This window comes from Lepidochelys olivacea, assembly GCF_965140295.1.
Source record: "Lepidochelys olivacea isolate rLepOli2 genome assembly, chromosome: 23".
Taxonomy (NCBI): Eukaryota; Metazoa; Chordata; order Testudines; family Cheloniidae; genus Lepidochelys; species Lepidochelys olivacea.
The window spans coordinates 5,606,382-5,629,865 of NC_140433.1; the positions used below are offsets into that span (position 1 = coordinate 5,606,382).

At 61.0% G+C, this 23,484-nt stretch overlaps 1 protein-coding gene across 5 annotated transcripts; it reads right to left on the reverse strand.

Annotated features, from left to right (window-relative positions):
• Positions 1 to 204: 204 nt before the first annotated feature.
• On the reverse strand, positions 205 to 20,908 carry SYMPK (symplekin scaffold protein; the record flags this gene model as incomplete). Of its 5 annotated transcripts, none has more annotated exons than XM_084612771.1 (27): positions 205 to 502; positions 1,117 to 1,422; positions 1,733 to 1,822; positions 2,507 to 2,683; positions 3,471 to 3,658; positions 3,924 to 4,025; positions 4,420 to 4,510; positions 4,785 to 4,885; positions 5,864 to 5,972; positions 8,038 to 8,198; positions 8,724 to 8,871; positions 9,258 to 9,371; positions 9,708 to 9,789; positions 10,475 to 10,710; positions 10,790 to 10,940; positions 12,624 to 12,858; positions 13,338 to 13,488; positions 14,083 to 14,237; positions 15,085 to 15,324; positions 15,720 to 15,890; positions 16,049 to 16,298; positions 16,573 to 16,699; positions 17,394 to 17,467; positions 18,000 to 18,053; positions 18,515 to 18,580; positions 19,518 to 19,757; positions 20,819 to 20,908. In XM_084612771.1, 27 exons carry the CDS (start codon positions 20,906 to 20,908, stop codon positions 323 to 325), a joined length of 4,089 nt encoding a protein of 1,362 aa, XP_084468897.1. In that variant the 3' UTR covers positions 205 to 322. The 5 variants fall into 5 exon arrangements, with proteins under 5 accessions (XP_084468897.1, XP_084468901.1, XP_084468898.1 ...); XM_084612775.1 differs by having other exon boundaries at positions 12,624 to 12,837; positions 20,787 to 20,868; XM_084612772.1 differs by having other exon boundaries at positions 20,787 to 20,868.
• Positions 20,909 to 23,484: the final 2,576 nt, after the last annotated feature.

A 23,484-nucleotide genomic window follows, 5' to 3' on the forward strand; every position in this document is an offset into this window, starting at 1 on the left:
CCCTTCCCCACTGCCCCTCCCCCTAACACCCACTGCTCCCTCCCCTCCCCTTCCTCCCCTCCAGCACCCACTGCTCCCTCCCTCACCCCCCCACCAGACTCCCCCAGCAGGAGGTTTCTCTGGAGGGTCAGGGAGATGAGCCCCGCCCCAGGGAGGGACACGCCCCACACAGACAGGGAGGCAGAAAGGCCCAGGACCAGCGACTCTTGATTTGGCCTCTTTATTAGGCCAAGAGCCAGGCCGTTAGCTGTGCAGTTTCTGCTCCTCTCCCCCTCCCCCCTGAGTATCTTTGCCCTGGAGGGGCCGGCTCTGCCCCGCCCCATCAGCTCTCTGGTTTCTGCTCCTGCTCCGTGCCGCCACCGCCAGGCTCTGGCAGCTCCTCAGGCTGGCTGACCGGCTGGGGCCCGCCGGGTGCCGGCTCGTCGGGCGTGAGGCTCTCGGGCTTGCTCTCCGCTCCCTCGTCAGCAGCGCTGCTGGCTCCCGCCTCCTTGCTCTTCGCTTCCTGGTAGGGGGCAGGGAAAGGGGGCAGACAAGATGCCTCATGGAGACACCCCAGCCCTGCAGCCGGATGGACCAATGGGACCCGTTCCGGAGCTGGATTCTAGCTTTAACTGCCACCCTGACCCCCAAGAGGGGATCATGTCCCTAACTGAGACCTCAACGACCCCTCACTTATCCTGGGGCACTCCCACCCCACCCCAAGATCTCTACATCAGCCTTGGTTTCCTGGCCGCAGGCAGGAAGGGGAGGAGCCAAAGGCACTGGATAGGCCCTTGGCTCCATGCTTTGGTCAATCAGACCAGTTGGGGTGGAGCAGCCCTGCCCCCAGGGCAGATTGGCTCAAGCGGCAAGCAGGGCAGGGTCACTGGCTGCACAGGGGTTTGGCAGCAGGAGCCACCTTGGCTACCATGGGGCAGGGCCCTTGATGCTGCAGTGTTTGGGGAGCGCCCTCTGGTGGCCGGCAGAGCTCTCCTCCCTCTGTGCAAGGGGACACTGGGAGGCCAAGAAGAAGTAGGAAGCTCTAAGGCCAGCGAGGGGTTAATGGGACCCTGGCTGTGTGCAGCCCTGACTCTATGCACGAGCTCTGCCAAGTGCCTGTCCGTGCCCAGAACGTACCTTCGCAGGTAGGGGCCCCTCCACGCTGGAGTCCAACAGGGACCCATCTCCGCCTGAACCCTCCTCTTCCTCCTGCATGCTAATGAAAATGGTGGGCGTCTCCACCTCGGGCCCCTCCTCCCGGAAGTCCATCGGCTCCTCGGCAGGCAGTGGTGCCAGGGCATGGGCAGGACGTGGCTGGCTGGCTGGCTGCTTCAGTTTCTGTTCCTCCTCCAGCTGGCGTTTGAGTGCCTTCTCCTGGGCCAGCCGCAGAGCGATCATGTCCTGGGACATGCGTGGGAGGAGAGGCGCGGGCTCCTGCTCCTCCTGCCGGGCGATAAAGCACCGTCAGCCAGGGAAGGGACCCCTCCCCATCCCTTCGAGTCAGGGTAGCAAAGGACTCCGCTCAGAGAGTCTGGGCTGGGGACCCCGCTCCCTGCCAGCCCGCGGGGGAAATAGACGAGGCCCATCCCACAGACCCTGGGCCTCTGCAGCAGAGCATTCAGACCAGCCCTGTGGCTAGAGTCCCACCCCCAGCACCTTCTTGAGCCCACAGCTCTGTTCTGCACCTTCAGGTACCGGCTTACTCCCTCCCCAGCCCAGTTCCTAGCCTCCCAGCCCAGGCGTCTCCGCTCACCTCCTCCAGCGGCTGGGAGTCCTTCACCTCCACCTCCTGCTTGCTGCTGGCTTCCAGGATGGCCATGGTGGAGTTGGGGACATGCGCTTGCTGTGCGGGATGGGGAGGGGAAAGAGGGGCCGGGTGAGCAAGTCATGCAGGAGCCAGCTGCCCTGGGTCCGGGGCTCCAGCCTCTCCCCTGCCCTGGGAACAGCCAGCTCCCAACTGGAGAGAGAGGCTGGCCCGTAAGGACCTATGATTCTATGACCTACCCTGGGACGGGGGCAGAGTTGTCCTAGGGAGCAGTCACTAGTCGCAGCAGGTGAGTTTAAAGGCTGAGCACGAGCTGGCTGACTGAGGTGTGGTATCCCCTAGGGGAGAGCTGGGAGCCCCACTGCTGGGGGTACACAGCCAAACAGGGGCAGAGCCCAGCACACTAGGGAGCAATCTTGCATCAGGCTCCAGGGGGCACTGTGACTAGGACCATCCTCCTCCTCCCACTGAGGGCTGGTGACACACAGCCTGACTCCCCACCTGCCCCAGTAAAGGGTGGGGATGCTGGAGCCCCGAGGGAACTGGGTAAGAACAAACCCTAAAGAAAGCTCCATTCCCTACACCCCCACCTTCATTAGACTGACGGGAAGCACTGCATGCTGGGGCCCTGCAGTCTGTCCCCATTATTAAAGGGAAGGACAGCTGCATACCCCACCATCACTTGTGCCCCCCGCCAGATTACACTCAGCCCCCAATCTCCTGCATGACTCCCCCCCAGCCCTCCAGGGAGCAGGCCAGTACCTGGTGCGGAGTGAAGGAGCGGACATGGGCCAGCAGCGGCTCCCGCAGCTCGGGGCACTTCTCGAAGACGGCGTTGAGCTGCTGTGGAGGGAGCTGCAGGATGACCTGGAAGGACTGGGGCTTGGTGCGCTGGCAGCATTTGATGAAGCCCTCCCACACTTTGGGGTACTTCCACACCTGGGAGGGCAAAGGGGGGTGGTTAAGAGAGGGGCCTTTTCACTATGCCCTCCCCTGCACACCCACACATGGGCACAAGGGGCAGCGAATTCAGCCAGCCCTCCATGTGTCAGCGGGTCACACTGGGGGTGGAGAAGCCCACCCAGAGGCAGTGCTGAAAGCCAGGGCAGCTGGAGGAGCAGCAAGGGGGCAAGGCACACCTGGAGTGGGGCAGAGGCCTGGCATTGTCACATGCACCTCCGGAGCCCGCGCCCGAGGGGGAGCAGGACTGAGAAATGAAGAGACCTGGGCTGTCTGGGGGACAGGTGAAGAGCTGCTCCGCCCCCAGCTACTTTGGAGAAAATCGCTTTCCTTGGCGCGAGGATGCTGCCACCTCTGGGGAGGAACCTGGCGGCCAGTCAATAGCCAGACGCCACCAGCGCATGGCAGTTTAGGACAGGAAGTGCAGACTAAGTGCAAGGAGTGGGGGCTGAGGGAGGCCGAAGAGAGGAGAGGGGGAACGGGCCAGGACAGTGGACTGAACAGAAGCCAGCGACGGGATCTTAGCGTTATGGCTCAGCAGGGAGAGGACAATGCCAGCTCCAGAGCCCCCTACCTCCGGGGCACTAGCTTAACAAGGCCTCAACAATAAGAGCGCCCTCTGTGGATCACCCCCCCTCCCCCCCTCCACTCCTTAGGAGCCCTGGGATTTCCAGGGGCTAACCCAACCCAGCTTAGCTTGTGCCAGGGTCCCAGCGCTAGGCTGCCTGGCCAGGCTGCAGGAGGTGCCGCGGGGCCGGGTTCCCACCTGCTTCATGATGAGGCGGGACAGGACGTTCATGACGAAGCCACCCAGGCGTGGGTACATGGTCAGTGACTGGATGACCGTCCTCATGAGCAGCATGGGCAGGGGGCTCTGCTCCATCAGCTGCTGCATCACCACGGCCAGCACCTCCGACGTGTAGACGTTCCTCTCGCCGAAACACAGGTTGGTGGCTGTGGTGGGGAAGAGATGACGTTAGCCAAGGCTGCCGGGGATTCGGGGGTGCGGCTGAGACACACGGAGGGGCAGAGAAGAGAGCAGGGGGTAGGTTGCCAGTGGGCACGAGACGAGAACCCCGGAGTCCTGGCTTCCACCCGTGGGCCAGTTAAGGGGAAGGAGAAAGGGGCAGCACAGTGGCGCAAGCAGCCAAAGGGCTGGCCCAGCAGACGCAGCCGTCCCTGCTGTCCGAATCTGCCCCGGGCTCTGGCACCCCCTTACCTTTGATGATGGATTTCATGTCGCACTTGGTGGAGTCGATGTTGTGCAAGGCGATGAGCAGCTCCCCAGGGTTCAGGGGGGACACGGCCGAATTCCCTTCGCCTGCAAAAGGCAAAGAGGGGGAGGCTGAGCTGGGAGGCCGGGCTGTCTGCGCAGACCCACTGTGCCCTAGTGGGAGGCTTGTACTGAGCGGCCTAGGGCCCTGCTGCCCAGATCAGTTTCTCCCCAGGCTCCCAACGAGAGACAAGATGGGGCTCCTGAAACTTTCCATGCTCAGGCTTCTCCCTGGCTGGGCCAGGGGGCGTGAAGCTCCCACCCCCGCCTGGAATGGACGTCGCAGGACTGACCCCCAATTGTCCTCGCACTGAGCGTTATGTCACCATTGCCCCCGCAGGGTCCATTGGCACCAGCCCATCTCCCAGCATCATGTCAGCAGCTGGCCCCGCAGAACGGGGAAATCGCAGCCCTTCGGCTCAGCTCCCGGCTCAGCACCTACCGTGCTGCGTCCCCAAGAGGCGGTTGAACACCTCCTTCACCACGATGGGGTTCAGCTTGATGAGCTTGGGCAGAGCCTGGATCACCTCTTTCTGCGGGAGGGAGAGGGAGAGCTTGGCAGATATCGGTTATGCCACACAACCCTCCGGCCCCACTCTAAATGGAACCCAGGAGTCCTGGCTCCCAGCCCCCTCTTAACCCCCACTCTAACCACTAGAGCCTACTGCCTCCCATAAGAACAGTCTCCACTAGGCAGTGGCTGTCCAGCCACTACCCCCACTCCGGCCATGGCAGCAGCTGGGCCAGGCAAGCTGCCAGGAGCCCTGCCTGGCTCAGCAGCACCCGCCAGGCCCCATGGGGTCCTACCTTCTCCAGCCCATTGAGGACGGGGATGAGGAACCGGACGTCCGGGAGCCGCTTGTGGTAGAGATCACGAACTCGCTTCACCAGCTCCGGAGATGGGGGCACTGTGAGAGCAAGGGCAGGTTGTGACGAAGTGGGACTGTTCTTAATGTTTCCTCTGAATAGTGTGGGGGTGCCTCGGTTTCCCCTAGGCAGTTCTTAAGTATCTAGGGGGTGGGGGAGTCCTAGAGGGCAGGTGTGTGCAGGGGTCTGGACACAGAGATTGGCCGACACCCTGTTTCCTGGCAACTGATGGCCTGGGCCCTTCCCCCCTGCAAGGTGAGAGCTAAAGAGTTGGAGAACAAAGGAATCAGGTGACCTCCTGGCCCCGGAAAGGGGAAAGCCCGGAGGAGGGGCTGGAGGGAGTTTTCAGTTTGGGGCTGGCTGGAGACATGGAGTGAAGGGCAGACGTGGTTATCTAGCTCACTGCCCCCCAAAATGGACTCAGCTGAGGGGTCCGGTTCTCTTCACCTACAAGCTCTGTGTTAGACCATGTTCCTGTCGTCTAATAAACCTTCTGTTTTACTGTCTGGCTGAGAGTCACGTCTGACTGCAAAGTTGGGTTGCAAGACCCTCTGGCTACCCCAGGAGCCCCGCCTAGGCGGACTCGCTGGGGGAAGTGCATGGAGGGGCAGAGGATGCTGAATGCTCTGAGGTCAGACCCAGGAAGGTGGAAGCTGTGTGAGCTGTGTGTCCTGAAGACAGTCTGCTAACAGAAAGGAGACTTCCCCAGAGTCCTGACTGGCTTTGTAGGAAGCAGTTCCAGAGCATTGCCCGGGGACTCCCGTGACACAGGCCAACGCTGGGGGAGGGATTAGAGATCAGCAGGAGGAGCCCAGCGCTGGTCTGTGTGTGTGTGTGGGTGCGGGGAGGACGAATGCTTGAGGAAGCAACATTCCCATTTAAGGGGAAACCGAGGCACAGGGCAGGACAGACAGCCAGGGAGAAAAGCGAGCAGGCCTGCTCTAGCCCTCCGAATGCCCACCCATCTGGAGGGCAGTGCCAACTGGGGCGGGTACAGTGGCAGCGTGGGGTGGGGATACCTTTATCTGTCAGGCTGTGCAGGCAGCGGGTCACCAGGGTCTCAGCCCCTTTGGGGCAGTTCTCCACCAGCAGCAGCAGCTCCGGGGAGTTCATCCCCATCCCGCGGATCTGGGCAAGGAGGGGAGAGAAGGAAGAGGCAGTCTCAGAGCAGAATCACCACGGATGGCGGGGGGGGGAAAGGAACCAACTGTGCCGAGTCAGCACACGCAACAGGGCCGTGGCCTCCCCACCAAGCCCCAAGGGAACCCAGCTAGTGGAATGCAGCTGAGTACCCCAAACCCCCACGCTCCTGGGACCCTCCCCACCCTGCTGCAAGGTAGCCCAGCAGCCGGCTAACCAGATCTGTGCAGCACGGCCAGGTAATGCTCTTTGTTTCCACCTCCCCCCCTCCCCCAGAGGTTGGAGCCTGCAAGGGACACTCCAGCTTTAGGTTCTGTTCAGAAAAGGCAAAGGACAGAGGCTGTAAGATCACAGACCCAAGGCTGGCTGCCCACCAGAGATGGCTTTGAGCCACAGGCAGGAGCAGTCTGGAGGATAACAGAGTTATAAGGAATGGCCAGCATGGATTTGTCAAGAACAAATCATCCCAACCCAACCTCATTTCCTCCTCCAACAGGGGTACTGATCTCAGAGGTAGGGGAAAGCAGTCAGCAGGATCCAGCTTGATTTCAGTCGGGTTGAACAGTTCCACCTGACAGTCTCAGAGCAAACTAGGGAAATGTGCTCTACATGGAATTGCTCTAAGGTGGGGGCACAAAGCGCCGTTACCAATGGTTCGCTGCCTAACTGAGAGGACGTGTCTCCCGGGGTCCCACAGGAGCTGGCCTTGGGTCTGCTACCATTCAGTATTTCCATTGCTGACCCAGAGATCAGAGTGGAGAGTGCGATTATAAAATCTGCAGCTGACACCAAGGTGGGAGGGGCTGCGAGCACTTTGGAGGGTTAGGACTCAGCAAGAAGAAATTCCATCAAGACAGGCGCAAAGTACTGTACTTAGGAAGGAAAATATCAAACGCACAACTACAAAACAAGGACCAACTAGGGGGTCGTACTGCTGAAAAGGAGCTGGGCGTTAGAGTGGATCACAAATTGAATGCGAGCCAAGAACGTGATGCAGCCGTGAAAAAGGCGAACATTGTTCTGGGTGTATTAACAGAAGCGTCACAGGAAAGACACGGGACATAACTATCCTTCTGTACTTGGCACCGGGGAAGGCCCCAGCTGGAGGGCTGGGTCCAGTTCTGGGCGCCTCACTTCAGGAAAGATGCGGACAAAGTGGAGAGAGTCCACAGAAGAGCAAGAGAAATGATCCAAGGTTTCGAAAACCTGGCCTAGGAGGAAAGGTTAAAAAAACCAGGTACGTTTAGCATTTAGAAAAGCCTGAGCGGCGAGTGGAGAACAGTCATCAAATTCGTTAAGGGCTGGTATAGAGGACGGAGATCCAGCATCCTACCTTCAGTGGACATGGCGAACAAGAAGCTATGGGCTTAATCTGCAGTGAGGGAGACTGAGGTAAGATATTAGGACCAAAACTTTCCAACTCTCAGCAGAGTTCAGCTCTGGAACACGCTTCCCAGGGAAGCTGTGGGATCCCCATCCAGAGAGGATTTTAAGACCAGGCTGACCGACCTGGCACGGCTGGTCTAGGTTTACTTGGCCGGGCCTCAGCGCAGGGGGCTGGGCTTGGTGAGCTCGAGGCCCCTTCCAGCTGGACACTTCTGGACTCCAGAACAGCTGATCAACCCAGTTTTAAGCCAGCTGTCAATCATCCATTAACCCTTTATTTCTAACCTGAACCTTAACAGAAAGTGTGACCCATCTGCCTGGATCATTATTAGGTGTATTACGGTAGCGCCTAGGAACCACAGTCACAGGCAGGACCCCACTGTACTTTTGCTTTGCTATTGGGTGTATTACGGGAGCATCTTAGGAGTCCCAGTCACAGAGCAGCCCCCCCATGGTGCTAGGGGCTGTACAGACAGCCCTGCCCCAAGAGCCTAGCTTTGAATTCAGTCTCCAGCCCTGGGCTCAGACAACTCCAAGTCATCGGGCCCCGGCGCCCCTTTGCTTTGGGGTCAGCCTTACAGCAGCCACAGTTCGCTGTCCCCACCTGCACAGACAGCCCTGTACCCTAAGCAGCGGGTCCCCGCAGAGCCTTTCCCGGCTTGCTCACCGGCTGCTCGATGACCCGCAGCACGGTGCGCTTGATGTCAGCGATGGCCTCTGTGTAGACCGACGCCAGCTCATGGATCAGCTTGTGGTTCTGCGGCAGCAGGGCCAGGTACAGGTACAGACACTGCTTGACGGTCTCCTCGGTCCAGGGAGCAGCCACCTCTGCATGACAAGGGCGCGGGCGGGGCGGGAGATCAGTTGTGGGGCTCCCAGCCAACAACAGCAGCTGGAGAACCACTGGGAAGAGCAGCGGCCGCCCCGACCTCCAGCGCCAGCCCGCACCCAGGGCGCCAGTCCAGCAGGAAGACAAGGGACAGGCTCAGACTTCAGGGAAGAGCCAGCAGCTGGCCCGATTAACTCTAAGGAGGGGCTCTCTGATCCGCGGCTATGGAAGCAGCAGACGGCTACCAGCACAGCGGGGTTGGAGTGCTAACCACAGCAATGCCAGCTCGCGGGCAGAACCCAGCCACGGGCCTGAGATGCCCAGGAATTCCCCGCGGCTACGAGCACAGATCTCCTTCCTCCGATCACCGAGCGGGGAGCAGCCATCAGCACCAGGCTGGGACTGGTGCCAGCACTGTAGGGGAGATCTGACCCACCAACTAGCGACACTGAGGACTGCCCCCCAGGGACAGCAGCCCACGTTCATTGGTTGTCCCCCAGCCATGCACGGCCCTGCCTTGTTACCCGTGTCCTTGTCGGCGCCGAAGAGCACAGATGGGGGGTTGGGGTGCACCAGGAGCTGTAGGTAGTTCAGTGCAAACTTCTCCACGTACTCCCGCAGCTGGTCCTTCTCGTACATGCGCTTGATGAAGAGGATCGCCTGCTGGCGGACCTGCAGGGCAGACGCGGCATGTGAGGGGAGTGCTCACCCAGCACTGAGAGGCAGCCACCTCTGAGGCAGGGGCAGCTCAAGACAGCTGCACAGCAACGCCACACGAGCGCTCCAGGCCGAGAATCACACCCCTGGCTAGCTGCTGGGGGACAGAGGCCTGGGATCTGGCTAGGACGGCACTGGGAACCCTCCGTCTTGCTCAGGACGCTGGGGGAGCAGTGAGGAATCTGAGTTACAGGTCTCATCGGCAGGATTCCTGAGCCTTTGTGGCCAGAGCGGTGGGAGCCTGGCCTGAGGCAGTATCTGGGGGGATGAGCAGGGCTGAGTGAATGCACAGAGGGGCTGGACGATACCACAAGACACCGGCCCCCGGTTGCCTGACGCACCTTGTCCTTCTCATGGGAGCTGAGGTCCAGCAGCACGTGCAGATACTGGAACTGCCTGGACGGACGCTTGAAGATCAGGTCCCGGAGGGTGGACATCCCCAGGTAGGTGCGGCTCTGCAACAGACGACCCCAGTGAGCAGATGGTCCCCCAGGGGCTCGGCTCTGCACCCCCCCTCCCCCCACTGTAGGCTTGGGAATCGGCTCCATGCATTCAGCCGGAGGAGCTTCATCTAACGCGGACAGGCAAGTGCCAGGTGAGGGACGCGGGCGGTGGGGCAGGAATCACAGGAGCCTGCCCGCAGATATTGGGTGCAAACACCATGTGATGGGGAGATACCAGCCCCACCCTGTCCCCCTGCAAGAGGGATCAGTGGGGTCAGTTAGGATCTTCTTAGGCAAGGACGGTGCCTCTTGAATAGCTGCTCTCCCCACTCTGCTCCTCGAACCCACCTCATCCTCGCAGTACTTGCGGATCACCTCCAGGGCGCTCTCTGTGATGAGTGGGGCTTCCAGCACCACCTTGGTGAAGATCCTGTAGGGGGCGCACACACAGACCATTACCAGCAGGCTGCGGCCCCAACGTTCCCTTTGAAAAGGGGCCCTTCGCCTGCCCCTGAGATGCAGCCACTTCTGGGGTGGGCCAGGGATGGAAAAGGGAGAGAACCCCTGCCCCATGACATTATCCAAGTCACTTCCTCAGCTGGGCAAGAGATGTTTAGGACAGGAAGTGCAGGCAGATGTCTCCTGCTGAGAGTGCCGTCTCCACAGCCCTTGTGCCCCCTGCTGGGATGGAGCGAGGATGCTCACTGCTGTGTGATGGGGACACCTGCCCCCTGGAAAACCTTCCTAGCGTGGCAGGGAAGGCCAGGCTGGCAGCCCCACGACACGGCAGGGAGCTGGTCCCAGCAGGAGCGTTAGTTACGCTACAGGAATCCGGGCTGGGTGCTGGTCTAAGGCAGGTGATGCTGATGGGAGCCCTAGCTGCCACAGGCAGGACACTGCTGGGAGGAAGCTCGCAGCACTGGAGCCCTAGCTAGGCACTACTGGGAGGAAGCTCGCAGCACGGACATCCCAGCAGGGTCGCAGCTCATGGCACAGGCAAAGCTCACCCCCCACACCGAGGCTAGTCTAGGTCCAGACCAGTGACTCAGGCCAGGAAGGCTCCACCTCTCAGCTCCTCCCCCCCAAAGCTCAGCCCACATAGTGGGGACACCCACCCATCCTTCTGGTCTGGCTTCTCCTGCAGGCCAGAGAGCAGGCCAATGAGGCACTCGTCGTAGCTGTCCAGGGAGCCGGCGGGGAACGTGCTCAAGTAGGCATTGTACTCCTGGTACAGCCAGGCAAAGGCCAGGTCCAGCCGGTTGCGGATGTCGTCCAGGATGAAGGCCAAGACCTCGCTCTTCAGGGGCACGTCAAACTGGGTCACCAGGGATGAGAGGATCTTGACACGGGCCTGGTGGGGAGGGGAGAGGGGAGGGTCAGGCATGGACGGTACCCAGGCCCTGCCCCTCTGCGGCTGAGCCGGTGCCTACCTGGGCCGCCCCGCTGCAAGCGACGGCTCTCTCCGAGCACAGGATCCGCTTCACGGCTCCCAGCTTCAGCTTCTCCATCTGCACGTCCGTCAGTGGCTTGATCGCGTCGCTCAGGCGGAAAACCTTCTTGCGCCCACCGGCGCCCGCCAGCCTGGAGCAGGGAGTTAAGAGTGTGGCTCAGCGCCGGAGGCGGACATGGTGTGTAACATTCTCACGAACCACCCACGCCTCAGGGTACCCATTTGGCTTGGTAGCACTACCCACCGGGCACAGCAGGAAGGCCTCAGGCATCTGGGTGGTGGGAACGCGCCGTCAGGAGCTGGCTGGACTCAACATACGTCATGTGGGATTGGGGAAAATCAGTGCCTGAGTGTTAACGGCCGCAGGGGGCTCAGGCAGGACCAGAAACTCAGCAGGGCTTGGCAGATGGAGGACAACGGACTTGAGGGGGCAGAGAGGTGTGTTAACAATGGGAACACAGAGACCCCGTGAGGGACCCCACAGGAGCCTGGCCTGGCTCCCGCCAGGACCAACTGCCATAACCTCCGATCCTCTTCGCTGACCTAAAGCCCTCCCAATGGTATCTGTGGTTCACAATCAAACTGGAAGGGCACATGGAGTGGAGTCCCACAGGGATCAGTTTTGGGTCCAGTTCTGTTCAATATCTTCATCAATGATTTAGATAATGGCATAGAGAGGGCACTTATAAAGTGTGTGGACGATACCAAGCTGGGAGGGGTTGCAAGTGCTTGGGAGGATAGGATTATAATTCAAAATGATCTGGACAAACTGGAGAAATGGTCTGAAGGAAATAGGATGAAATTCAATAAGGACAAATACAAAGTGCTGGACTTGGGAAGGAACAATCAGTTGCACACATACAAACTGGGAAATGACTGCCCAGGAAGGAGTACTGCGGAAAGGGATCTGGGGGCCATCGTGGACCACAAGCTAAATATGAGTCAACAGTGTAATGCCGTTGCAAAAAAACCGAACATCATTCTGGGATGTATTAGCAGGAGTATTGTAAGCAAGACACGAGAAGTAATTCTTCCGCTCTACTCTGATATGACCTCAGCTGGAGTATTGTGTCCAGTTCTGGGCGCCACATTTCAGGAAAGATGTGGACAAACTGGAGAGTCCAGAGAAGAGCAACAAAAAATGATGAAAGGTCTGGAAAACATGAGCCATGAGGGAAGACTGAACAAACTGGGTTTGTTTAGTCTGGAGAAGAGAAGACTGAGTAGGGACATGATAACAGTTTCAAGTACATAAAAGGCTGTCACAAGGAGGAAATGAAAATTGTTCTCATTAACCTCTGAGAACAGGACAAGAAGCGATGGGTTAAATTGCAGCCAGGGCGGACATTAGGAACAAGTTCCTGTCAGGGTGGTTAAGCCCTGGAACAAATCGCCCAGGGAGGTTTGGAATCTCCGTCCCTGGAGGTTTTTAAGAGCAGGTTGGACAAACAGCTGGCAGGGGCGGGCGTGAGTGCAGGGGGCTGGGCTAGTTGTCCTCTCGAGGTCCCTCCTAAGCCTGCGATTCTATGATGCTCTGGTGCAGGGACTCGGAGCCTGTTTGTAAAGGGCTGCCTGGTGGCGCTGCAGATACTGACTGACAGGCACTGATCCCCAATGGGGCAAAACCTCTCTGAGCAGGAGTCTGCCTGTCAGACTGGCTGGGCAGAGCTCCCAGCGGGCAGCAGGGGGTGCTGCAGAAGAGCCAGCCTGGGAGGCGCCAGCCTGCCCTGGAAAGGGCCACGACCTCTTGGGGTACCTCCTGGGAGACTATAAACCCCAGGCACAGCACAGACCCTGAGGGCCCTCCCCCTCACCTGGTCTGGGTGGCCGGGATGATGGGCTCTGGGCGCCGCTTGGCCTGGGGGGCCTCTTGCTCCAGGAGGATGGTGACGCAGCCCTGCGCCCCCAGCACGGAGATGGCCTGCCCTTGAGACAGCGAGGACAGGCGCCGTTTGATCAGCACGCTCTCAGGCTTCACCAGCTTCTCCTCCTTCGGCTCCTCCTTCAGCAGCTTGGTGTGTTCCACGCCTGGAGGACGGGGAGAGGAGCCTGTGCCAAGGAGCCGACTCACTCACGGTGCCCTCGCGAGGCCAGGCAGAGCCATTCAGCCCCCGGCCACCACCCCAGAGGAAGGAGAGAGGAGCCAGGAAACAAGAGCTGCAACTACCCCCAGCTCTGCCGAGGCCCCTCAAACACAATCCACAGCCCCCTGCCAGCCCCCCCCGAGCTCCGCCTGTGCCCCTCCCTCCTGACCCGAAGCCCCCTGCTAGCCCAGCCCTGGAGTCCCCCCAGCTCTGCTGGTACCCCGCACTCCTGACCTGCAGTGCCCCCACCCACTGGAAACCACTCACCCCCAGCAGGCAGCGAGGAATCTTGTGGATGGAGAGGGCTCCCGAAGTCTGGAGAGGCAGGGAGCCGATGAGCAGGGGAGATGGCACTGAGTCTGAGGTCTCCCAGACGCTAGCCCCCCTTCCCCCAGAGCTCTATCTGTGCTACAAGGGAGACCTCCGCTCCCCCAGCAGACGTACCTGGCCCAAGCCCTGCAGCCGTCATCTGGGTGGCCATCAGGCGGGCGAGATGCTTGATCTGGGCGTCTGTGCCAGCCGACTCCACGGGGGTGTAGGTGGCTTGGAAGGAGGCGGGCATGGTGTCAGGCAGGTACACCATGCTGATGAGCACCTGAGGCAGGAGAGCCAGGACATGGCCGTGATGCAGCCTGCAGGGGGATGCCCTGCAGAGGGCGGTGCTCTTATGGGCCCCAGGCCCTGCGCTCTAGGCCCAGCACCGTTTCCAGCAGTGAGGCCTCCCCGGCTTCCCACCAGGCCAGCGGGTTAGAGACCAGGCTGCAGGGAGAGCGCCCTCTGCTCAGCCCCCGCCCAAGCGCCCTGCAGCCCAGGGCCCCCCAGTGGCATACTGGGGTCACTACTGATTGCAAGGCAAGATGGATTGCAAGCTGAGCCCCCTGCCCCACTCCCCGCAGCACAGCGTCCCCTAGCGCCATCGCACCGAGGTCAGCACTGACTGCGAGGGGAGAGCGCCCCCTGCTGAGCCCTGTCCCGCGCCCTGATCCCCCTGGATTCCCTCACAGGTCTCCCATCCAGCACGCCTGACGCTCTTTAGCTTGTGAGCTGTAACAGGAGCCACTGCTCAAGGCCTGGCGGTTGCAGCCCAACACACCCCTCCACGGGCAGCGTGTCTAAGCGGGGAGGGGGGGGTGCATTTCAGGGGACTCAGGGACCCACCAGCACCGAGCCAGGGCCCAACCTCACCCACCAGATTGGCCACATTGTCCGGCGTCAGCAGGGGCTGCAGGAACTCGGCCGTGATGTCCGTGTCCGAATGGGTGCTGGTCTGGGCAGAGGGCTTGGGTGGTGGCGCAGCTGCTTGCTCCAGATCCTTATCCTCATCGTCCTCCCCGAGGGGTGGCTCTGTGCCGTAGAGGCCTGGGGTTAGAGTCAAGGGGCACTGCCAGCCCCAGACAGCCAGGACTGGCACCATCTCCACCCCGGGCTCGGCAGCGGAGAGCTGGCTCCTGGCAGGTGCCACAGAGCGGATGCCGTGTGCACACAGAGCTTCACCTTCCCAGCAGCCCCTGGGACCAGAACCTTGGGGTCCACAGCTGGTACGGCCCCAGCAGAGGGGAGGCAGCTTCTGCCCCACACGCTGCCCCCTGCCAACCTTACCCAGCCCTCGGGAGGGATTTCACTGCCTTAGAAACCCGACCTCTAAGGACAAGCTGGCTGCTCCAGGCCTCTGGATCCCCGACTTTGCCGCGCAGGCTGCACCCAGGGGCCCAATTCAGATGATGCCTGGGACACCAGTGCTCCCATGCCCCTACAGCGCCCCCTGCTGGGAGAAGCTGGGACTGGAGTAGCCAGGAGCTCTCCCCACAGCGCCCCCTGCTGGGAGAGGCTGGGACTGGAGTAGCCAGGAGCTCTCCCCACAGCGCCCCCTGCTGGGAGAGGCTGGGACTGGAGTAGCCAGGAGCTCTCCCCACAGCGCCCCCTGCTGGGAGAGGCTGGGACTGGAGTAGCCAGGAGCTCTCCCCACAGCGCCCCCTGTTGGGAGAGGCTGGAGCTGGAGTAACTGAACCGGAGTAACTGAGCTGTTCCCTTGATCACCTCCCTCTGGGAACTGGGACAAACTCACTGCACAGGGGGCCACCCAGACAGCTCTCAGCTGCCTGCACCCCATCTCCCAAGGCACCCCACCCACCGAAACGGTTGCTGCTAAATGGGGCCTCCCAGCAGAGCGAGGCCTGCCCTGCCCGCTCACCCATCTTCATCTTCTTCAGGGCTGGGTCGCTCTCGTCCCGCGGGCGCTTGCGCGGCTCCTTCAGGCTGGGCATGCTGCGGGTGATCTCGGCCTGCTGGGTGCCCAGGTCCACCAGCAGGGTGGTGATCTGCGCCTGGAACTCGAAGGACGAGGGGTGCTTCAGCACGCTCAGCAGGTGCAGCTTCAGGTTCTTGCGTACGCTGCTCACCTGGGACTTAGCCAGTGTCGGCGGCAGGTTGGCTGGCGGGAGGGCGACATGGAAGGGGCGTCAGGTACGCAGGAGGGTGGCTGCCCCGCTGTAGGATGGAGGCTTGGGCTAGGCCTGGGGTCTGGCTCTGGGTAGAGAGTGGGGTGCAGGGCAAGGCAGAGGGTCAGGACTCCTGGGTAGGAAGTGGGGTGCAGAGTGGGGGAGGGGCAGGACTCCTGGGTTCTATTGCTGGACAGGGAGTGGTGGGGTGGCTGGGAGTCAGGACAAGTGTTGGGATTTCATTCATTAACACACACAAAGCCCTTTGGGCTCCCTGGCTGAAGCCCTGGAGAGGGCCCGGGGAAGCCCCCGGCCGACTGCTGCATCCAGTGGCTCAGGCCAGGGATGGGGGTCCCGAGGCAGAGCCCGGCCAGGGGGCAGTGCTTACCATGCAGGGTCTCGTAGGCCTGGATCACTTCAGCCATGAACATGGGCCGCTGGCGGGCAATGGAGGCCAGGGAGCCCAGCGCCGCTGTGAGGTTGATGCTGGAGATGGCCGGGTGCACCATGAACTTCAGCAGCTGCTCCAGGGCCGCCTTGCCCTCCTCCCACAACACATCTGAAAGGCAGGAGTGGGCGGGGTCACGGCACAGGCCGCAAGCCGTGGGCTGGGTGGGGGACAGCTGTTAGTGGTGGAGGGGCTGCGTGCCGACAGGCAGTGGGACCCCAACAGATCACCCGACCCGGCTCCTAGAGCCCTGCTGGGCCCCCACTCACTGTGTTTGATATAGGGGTGGTCCTTGGGGATGCGGTCGAGGCTGATGTCGTTCTCATGGCGCTTGGGCACGTCTGAGTCGGGCATGCGGGGCGACAGCGTGATGATCAGCCCCTCCACGAACTTGATGGCGTGGGTGCGGATGCCGTCGTTGTCCGAGTCCAGCAGCAGGATGATGTCGCTGGCCATGGCCGACACCATCTCCCAGCAGGCCTCCTGCAGGTCGTTGATGACCTTGGACTTCACCATCCACTGCCGGGAGCCAGAAGGGAGGGGTGAGTGCCCAGGCCGGCCGCCGAGCACTGATGACCCCCGACAGCTGGGGTGGGGAGCACAGTGCCCCCTACGTGGAGAGGCCGGGCCTGGAGTAGCCGGTCGCTGCCCACACAGCCAGCGTCCCACCCCATTCTTTACAGTGCCCCCTGCTGGGAAAAGCTGGGGCTGCAGCAGCCAGGCGCTCCTCCCCCAGCCAGTGCCCCCTGCTGGGAGAGGCGTGGGCTGCGCAGGCTGGCCAAGGGGCGCTCACCTGCAGCGCCACCTTGTAGAGCTGGGTCATGGCGAGGATGGCCTTCTTCACCACGTTGACGTTCTCGTCCTTCAGCAGCATGTTCAGGTTGGCGATGAGCTTCAGGAGCAGCTCGATATCCCGTTTGCTGGGGGTGGTGGGGAGACAGACAGCGCTGGCTGGAGGTGGGGCAAGCAGCTACTGCAGCAACCAGACCCTCATCCAGGACCAGAGCAATTGGCTTCTATGGAAACCTCACCCCTTGTACAAGTGGGGAAACTGAGGCAGGGGGAGGGAGTTGCCACGGTCACACAGGGAGTCAATGGCAGATCAAGGCACAGTACCCAGGAGTTCTGGCTCCCAGCCCCCTCGCCCTAACCACTTGACTCCATTCCCCTCCCACAGCTAGGAATAGAACCCAGGAGTCCTGACTCTTCGCAGCCCCTGTTGTAACCTACCAGGCCCTGCTCACAACAGGGATCTTAGCTGGAGACAAGGGATAAGCGCCTGCCCCACCCTGGACACCCCCCGCCTCAGGGAAAAGCCCAGTCCCACCGGTCCGTAGGTAGCCGACTTCCCTTCTGCAGGCTGCTGCTGGGACGCTCCTGTGCTGGCTGAAGGGAGCTCCCAGACTCAGCCCCTCCCAGCAGGGGGTGCTGTAGGGAGCGGGGTGGGAGAGTCCCAGCGGCTGCGGCCTGTGGGACATGGGGCAGGAGCGCTGGCTGGCTGGGGCTCCCATCTAGGTGCTCTACAGACCTGTAGCACCCTGAGGGCTTGGAAGCTGTGGGGGAAGGAGAATTACACCCAGTGGCTCCGGGATGCAGCAGCCAATCTGTCCTTACCAGGCCTCTTCTATGAAGCCGATGACAAACTTCCGCACCTCGATGGATTTGTCCGCCTGGAAGGCGATGATCTCCTGCAGCCGGAGAGGCAGGTGGTCAGGGCCGGCCTCAGCTGCCCAGCGGGCAGCAGAGCTGGCCAAGAGGGGGAAGCGGGGCCAGGGCAGAGCTAGAGTGCCCCCGAGTCAGGGCAGGGAGGAGGCTGCGGAAAGCTTTAGGTTAGGCCCAGGTGAGAATATTCACACTCCACGGGCCTGTGTTTGACACTGAGCAGTCTAAGCCACCAGCCCTGGCACTGCCCAGGACACGCCAGGCTTGAGGGGCGTCTGGGGCTCCAGCTGGAAACCCAGGCAGCCTTTGGGCAGCCGCTCATACCTCACCCCCTGCCCCCCAAGCCATGGGCCTGCTGCGCAGGGAGTTAATGCTCTGTGTCAGTCAGAGGAGTTCTCCACCTCACTCAGCCGTCACAGGGTCATGGGGGCCACTGAGTGAAGGGCCTGCAGAGCCAGTGGTACTGCACCGGCCCTTGCCACGGGCACAAGGAGAGTCGGGACAGGCTGTTTTCAGAGTCGTTCCTGGCACCCCAAAGCGGCGCCCAGGGCTACTCACATCCAGGAAGTTATCCAGCAGCGTGGGGTCCTTGTTTATAATTAGCTCCTGGACCTGTGGGGAAAGAGGAACGGCAGGGGGTGAGACTCGGGCGGATGGAGGGGTTTGCAGCATCAGCCATCGCCCATCTGCCTCCCCCCAGCGCAGCACCCTGCCCCACGGACCCAGCCGCCATCCAGCATTTCTGCGACACCAAAGAACTCCACACAGAGCCATGTGAGCCCAGCAGCAGGTCTTGTCCCTGCAAGGAGCCAGGTGGAATCAGAGAATCCCAGGGAAGCCAAAGAGGGGCTAATGGCTAGAGAGACGGGGAAGGTGTGGGTCCTTATGAGAAGGCCAGGGAGGAATCTGAGAGGCATGAAAGAAAAGCTGATGCTATTTGACCCTAGCCCTGCTGTCTACACCTTTGACAGGCAGGCACAGGACCTCGTGCCCCTCTACAGCTCTTCCCAGCACCCTGCATTCCAGCCCACTGTCATCCCATTGCTGCAGGGAGGAGCAGCGGTTTTGCTCACCTGTTTGAGGAGGTTGATTTTAGAGTCGTTGCTGATCAGGGCAGCTTGGTTTAACAGATCCACCACCTGCAGAGAGAGGAGGCACCAAGGAATTCAAGATTGGCCTGGCTCCTCTCGCAAGACAGATCAAGCTGACGAAGGAGGCAACACCCAAGGGCCAAGCTAGGCTGGGAGCTCAGGACAGTCCTAAGTTCACCACTCATGCGGCACAAAGCAGCACCACAAGCAGGGATGGCAATGAAGTTAGAAGTCCTGCCCGGTACAGAGGGACTCCACACAGGTAGCTCAGGAGGGGTACGTGACCAATGGCGACAGCTGCCCTGGTGACAGACACCTGTCCCACTTGCATTATGGTAGTGCCTAGATCAGGGCCTCATCGTGCTAGAACAGACCCATTGCAAGAGATGGTCCCTGCCCAAAAAAGCTTCCAATCTAAACCCTTAGCTAGACAGGACTTTACCCACACCTAGTTTCCTCCAGCGTGGATGCTGCTGTACCAGTATAAAGGTGCGAAGTCCCAGCCCTGCCCAGACTACGCTGCCTCGCAAGAACCAGACAGAGCCAGTAAACACCCTGTACAGAAGGATCACTGAGGGGCACAGCACGTGGCCCCAACATTTAGCCCCTCAGGACACCCATTGAAACTGGACTGTAATTGGCAAGAGAGGTGAGCAGACTGTAACCTGTTCCACAAACCCCGGCGCCAGCCACTCCCCCTGCCCAGGGGCTGGAACAGAGTTGCTGCCCCCTAGAGGGAAAGGCCCTTATCCTAGTCATGACACCCTCCACGGAGCCAGCCATGCCCCCTGCTGGGGTTGGTGACCCCTAAAGGGGAAAGGCCCTGTATCCCATTCCCCCAACCCCTGGGCAGCCAGTGCCCAAGACCTGGGGCCGGATCAGAGCCACCTCTCTTGTCCCTGGTCTAGGGCTAAAAGGGACCAGGGCCTGACTCCCAGCCCACTTGAATGTTCAGCCTTCACCGACCGCTCCCCGCCCCACGCACCCGCTCCGAGGTGGTCATGCTGTCGGTGCCGCTGCCCTCCTCCTGGGTGAAGAACTGGGAGGCGATGCTCATGCGGGCGTTGCTGCCCTCCCCTGCGCGGCTGGTCATGGTGACGCGGGCACCCGGCGCGCGAGCCGTTCCCAGCCGAGAGCGGGATGCCCCTGCCAAGGGGTCTGTGCCCAGCGCTGGACGGGCGAGAGGGCAGCTCTGTGTTCCCGGCCCAGGGGCTCTCAGCTCAAGCTGCTAACGAGGAGACTAATTAGCACCCTGCCCCCCAGAATCCCCAGCTCCCCCCACATGAAAGCCCAGGACACCCCATCACCCCAGTCTAACATCCCCACACCCAGATACCCCCCAGGCCTCCCTGACGCCACCCCGGCCTGGATGCCCTGTTACCCCACAGGACCCCCAGCCTGCCCCACTGCCCCCATGGGATACCTATTGGCCCCACCCTCCCCCCATTATCACCGCCCCAGGCCTCCCCCAGGGATCACATCACCTCAGGGCAGCCCTCCCTTAGCCTCCAGGCTCGCTACCCCCCTCGCCGGCCTCCTCCCCATTGTAAACCCCCTCCCCTCCCTCGCCGGCCCCCTCCCCATTGTAAACCCCCCCTCCCTCGCCGGCCCCCTCCCCATTTTAAACCCCCCCCTCCTCGCCGGCCCCCTCCCCATTGTAACCCCCCCCTCTCCTCGCCGGCCCCCTCCCCATTGTAACCCCCCCCTCTCCTCGCCGGCCCCCTCCCCATTGTAACCCCCCCCTCTCCTCGCCGGCCCCCTCCCCATTGTAACCCCCCCCTCTCCTCGCCGGCCCCCTCCCCATTGTAACCCCCCCCTCTCCTCGCCGGCCCCCTCCCCATTGTAACCCCCCCCCTCCTCGCCGGCCCCCTCCCCATTGTAACCCCCCCCTCCTCGCCGGCCCCCTCCCCATTGTAACCCCCCCCCTCCTCGCCGGCCCCCTCCCCATTGTAACCCCCCTCCTCCTCGCCGGCCCCCTCCCCATTGTAACCCCCCTCCTCCTCGCCGGCCCCCTCCCCATTGTAACCCCCCCCCTCCTCGCCGGCCCCCTCCCCATTGTAACCCCCCCCTCCTCGCCGGCCCCCTCCCCATTGTAACCCCCCCCCTCGCCGGCCCCCTCCCCATTGTAACCCCCCCCTCCTCCTCGCCGGCCCCCTCCCCATTGTAACCCCCCTCCTCCTCGCCGGCCCCCTCCCCATTGTAACCCCCCCCCCCTCCTCCTCGCCGGCCCCCTCCCCCGCGCTCGCTCACTCACTCACTCGCCCGCCCCAAGCCGCGGGCCCTCACCCTCCGCGCTGCCCCCTCCCGGCCGCCATCTTCCCCCGGCCCGGGCGGTGCGCACTGCGCAGGCGCGCGCCGCAAGGCCGCCTGGGTCATGTAGTTCTGTTGCGTGAAGGGGGGGCCGTGGCGGGGCCGCCGCGGTGGGTGCTGGGTAACCGAGTCCATCGCCTGCTGCTGCCTGCCGGGTGGGGTGGATGGTACAGCTCCTTCCTGCCCTTTGACCCATGACCCCAGCCACAGCGACCTCTCCTGGTGCCCTTTGACCCTTGGCCCCACCGCCCTACTCACAGCAACCTCCCTTTGATGCCCTTTGACCCCTGACCCCAACCTCAGCAGCCTCCCCGGTCTCTGAGGCGGAGGCGCAGCCAGGGGGCTCCACGTGCTGCTTCCGCCCTCAGGCGCTGCCCCCGCAGCTCCCATTGGGGCCCAGTTCCCGGCCAATGGGAGCTGCGGAGCCAGCGCTCATGGTGGCGGCAGAGCGCAGAGTCCCCCTGGCCACCCCTGTGCCTCGGAGCCAGAGGGAGATGTGGCCCCTTCCGGGGAGCTGCGCGGAGCCGGGTAGGGAGCCGACCGGCTTCTCACCAACCGGACGCCTGACGACCCTGCACTATCGGGACTAATGGCGTCCCGGGCATACATCGGTCGGGATGCGGGAGAAAGAGTTAATTATCGGCACAGTCCCGATTTTATCGGGGCATCTGGCCACCCTACTCCCCAATGCCCTTTGATCCCTGACCCCACAGCCCCAATCCCAGTGATCTCCCCCCACCCCCACCCCCAGTGGACATAGACCTGGATCTCACCCCACCCGTGGCCCGGATGTTTTTCCTCCACCTTTGCACCCGTCCCCCAGGCCAGGGCTACGGCCCCCTCCCAAAGCTTTTCACGCCCTGGTGCGGGCGGCCCCATTGGGCCCAGCCCATAAGGAGGCAGGAGGTTGTTTGGGTCTTTGGCTCATGTCCTTCCAGAAAACAAAACTTTGACACGGCCAGCGTGCAGCCCTGGCGAGATCTTCCATGCTGTGCGGCTCCTCTGGTCAACAGCTGGTCCGTGGGCCTCCGCAGTCCCCTGCATCTGGCTCGCTAGAATAGCAGGCTGACTTTCGAGCTTCTCCAGGCTGCAGGTCGACCTATCATAATCATTCCATGTTGCTTGCAACCTCTCTCCTAACATCCAGAGCAGCCATTCCAGCAGGCACATAAAGGTTGTTCACACTGGTGGGTTCTAGCCTCCTATGATCCCATTCAGTGCAGGGTCCAGTTTCTGTGCATGGGCTGATCTTGCCCACACCGGACAGGTGTATTCAGCCATTGAATAGCGAAGTGCAAGCGCAGTGGTTTGCTGCTGGGCTGGTTCCCCAGTTTGAATTGGCACACTTCCTGGGTATGTTGTGCCGGGTGCCTTTTACCTTCTCCATGTGTGCCTCAAAGGAGAGAGTGCAGGCTAGCGTCACTCCAAGGTAGACAGGAGTCCAGCAGTGGGCAAGTGATACCCCGTTCCAGATGTTAAGTTGTCTACCGGCCTCACAACTGCACAGATGGAAGAGACTCACTTGTGTTCTGGCTGGGTTGGCACACAACTGGGTCTTGGTGTAATAGACTGAGAGCTCGGACAGCACCGATGTTAGTGTCATTAACATGGACAAGTTCGGCTGGTTTTCTGTTGCCCTCCATCGGCTCCACTTCCTGCATAGTTCAACGTAAAGACGTTGGGTCTCTAGGAGAGATTGTAACATTCAGGCGAGGGCGTGATCTTTTGTCATGTTGTGTATTTAGTGAGGAGCCTTCGGTGATTCGCTGTGTCATATGTCGCTGCTAAGTCGACAGACATGGCGCCTGTTACCAGACCTGTTTCAAAGCCATCTGTGATGTAGTCAGAGATGTTCAGTGCTTGACCAGTGCGTGACTTGTCTGGGCAGAATCCAGCTTGATCTGGGATTAGATGCTTTTCAGCGAATTATGATAGGCCGTTTAGGATAAGAAGCACACACAGTTTGTAGAGGTGACATAGTAGTGAAAGAGATCTGACATTCTTCAGCTCCGTTGAGTCCTTCCCCGGCTTCAGGAGAGCCACAACCTGTGTTTGTTGCCAGGTCTTGGGTACTTTGTATGTGGCTGAGCATGTGTTAAACAATTTAAGTAACTAGTTTTTTATTGCTGGTCTGACAGGTTTAATTTGTTCAGTACAAATGTCGTCTAGCGTGGCGTCTTTGCCATTCTTGAGGGTGTTAATTCTGGAAGTTAATTCAGTTATTGCATACAGTGCCCCCAAAGTTATAAGGCTGTTTGGTGAAAGGAACAGAGTAAAGGGGTTTTGTCACAAAGGAGCAAAGTTAAGGTTGATCTGGTGATCTGTGCATTGTTTATATTTTCCAATAAGACAGGAAGTAGAGGCAGAGTTAAGGCTATTTGTTGAGATGGGAAGGGAGGTGGGTTTAAGGCTGTTTGACTCAATACAGCACAAAGCTAAGGTTGATCAGGTGCAGTTAGCTGTGTGTATCTGATACTTGCCGTTGTTTTGGTGAAAGTATCATGGGAGGGGATGGAGTTAAGGTTGTCTGACCCTGGGGGTGGAGTTAAGATTAATGCAGTGACCTCAACTGTACATTTTTAAAAATAATTTTCTAATTTTATTATTTTTTAACCAGAAACTTCCACTTTAATTTCCACTGA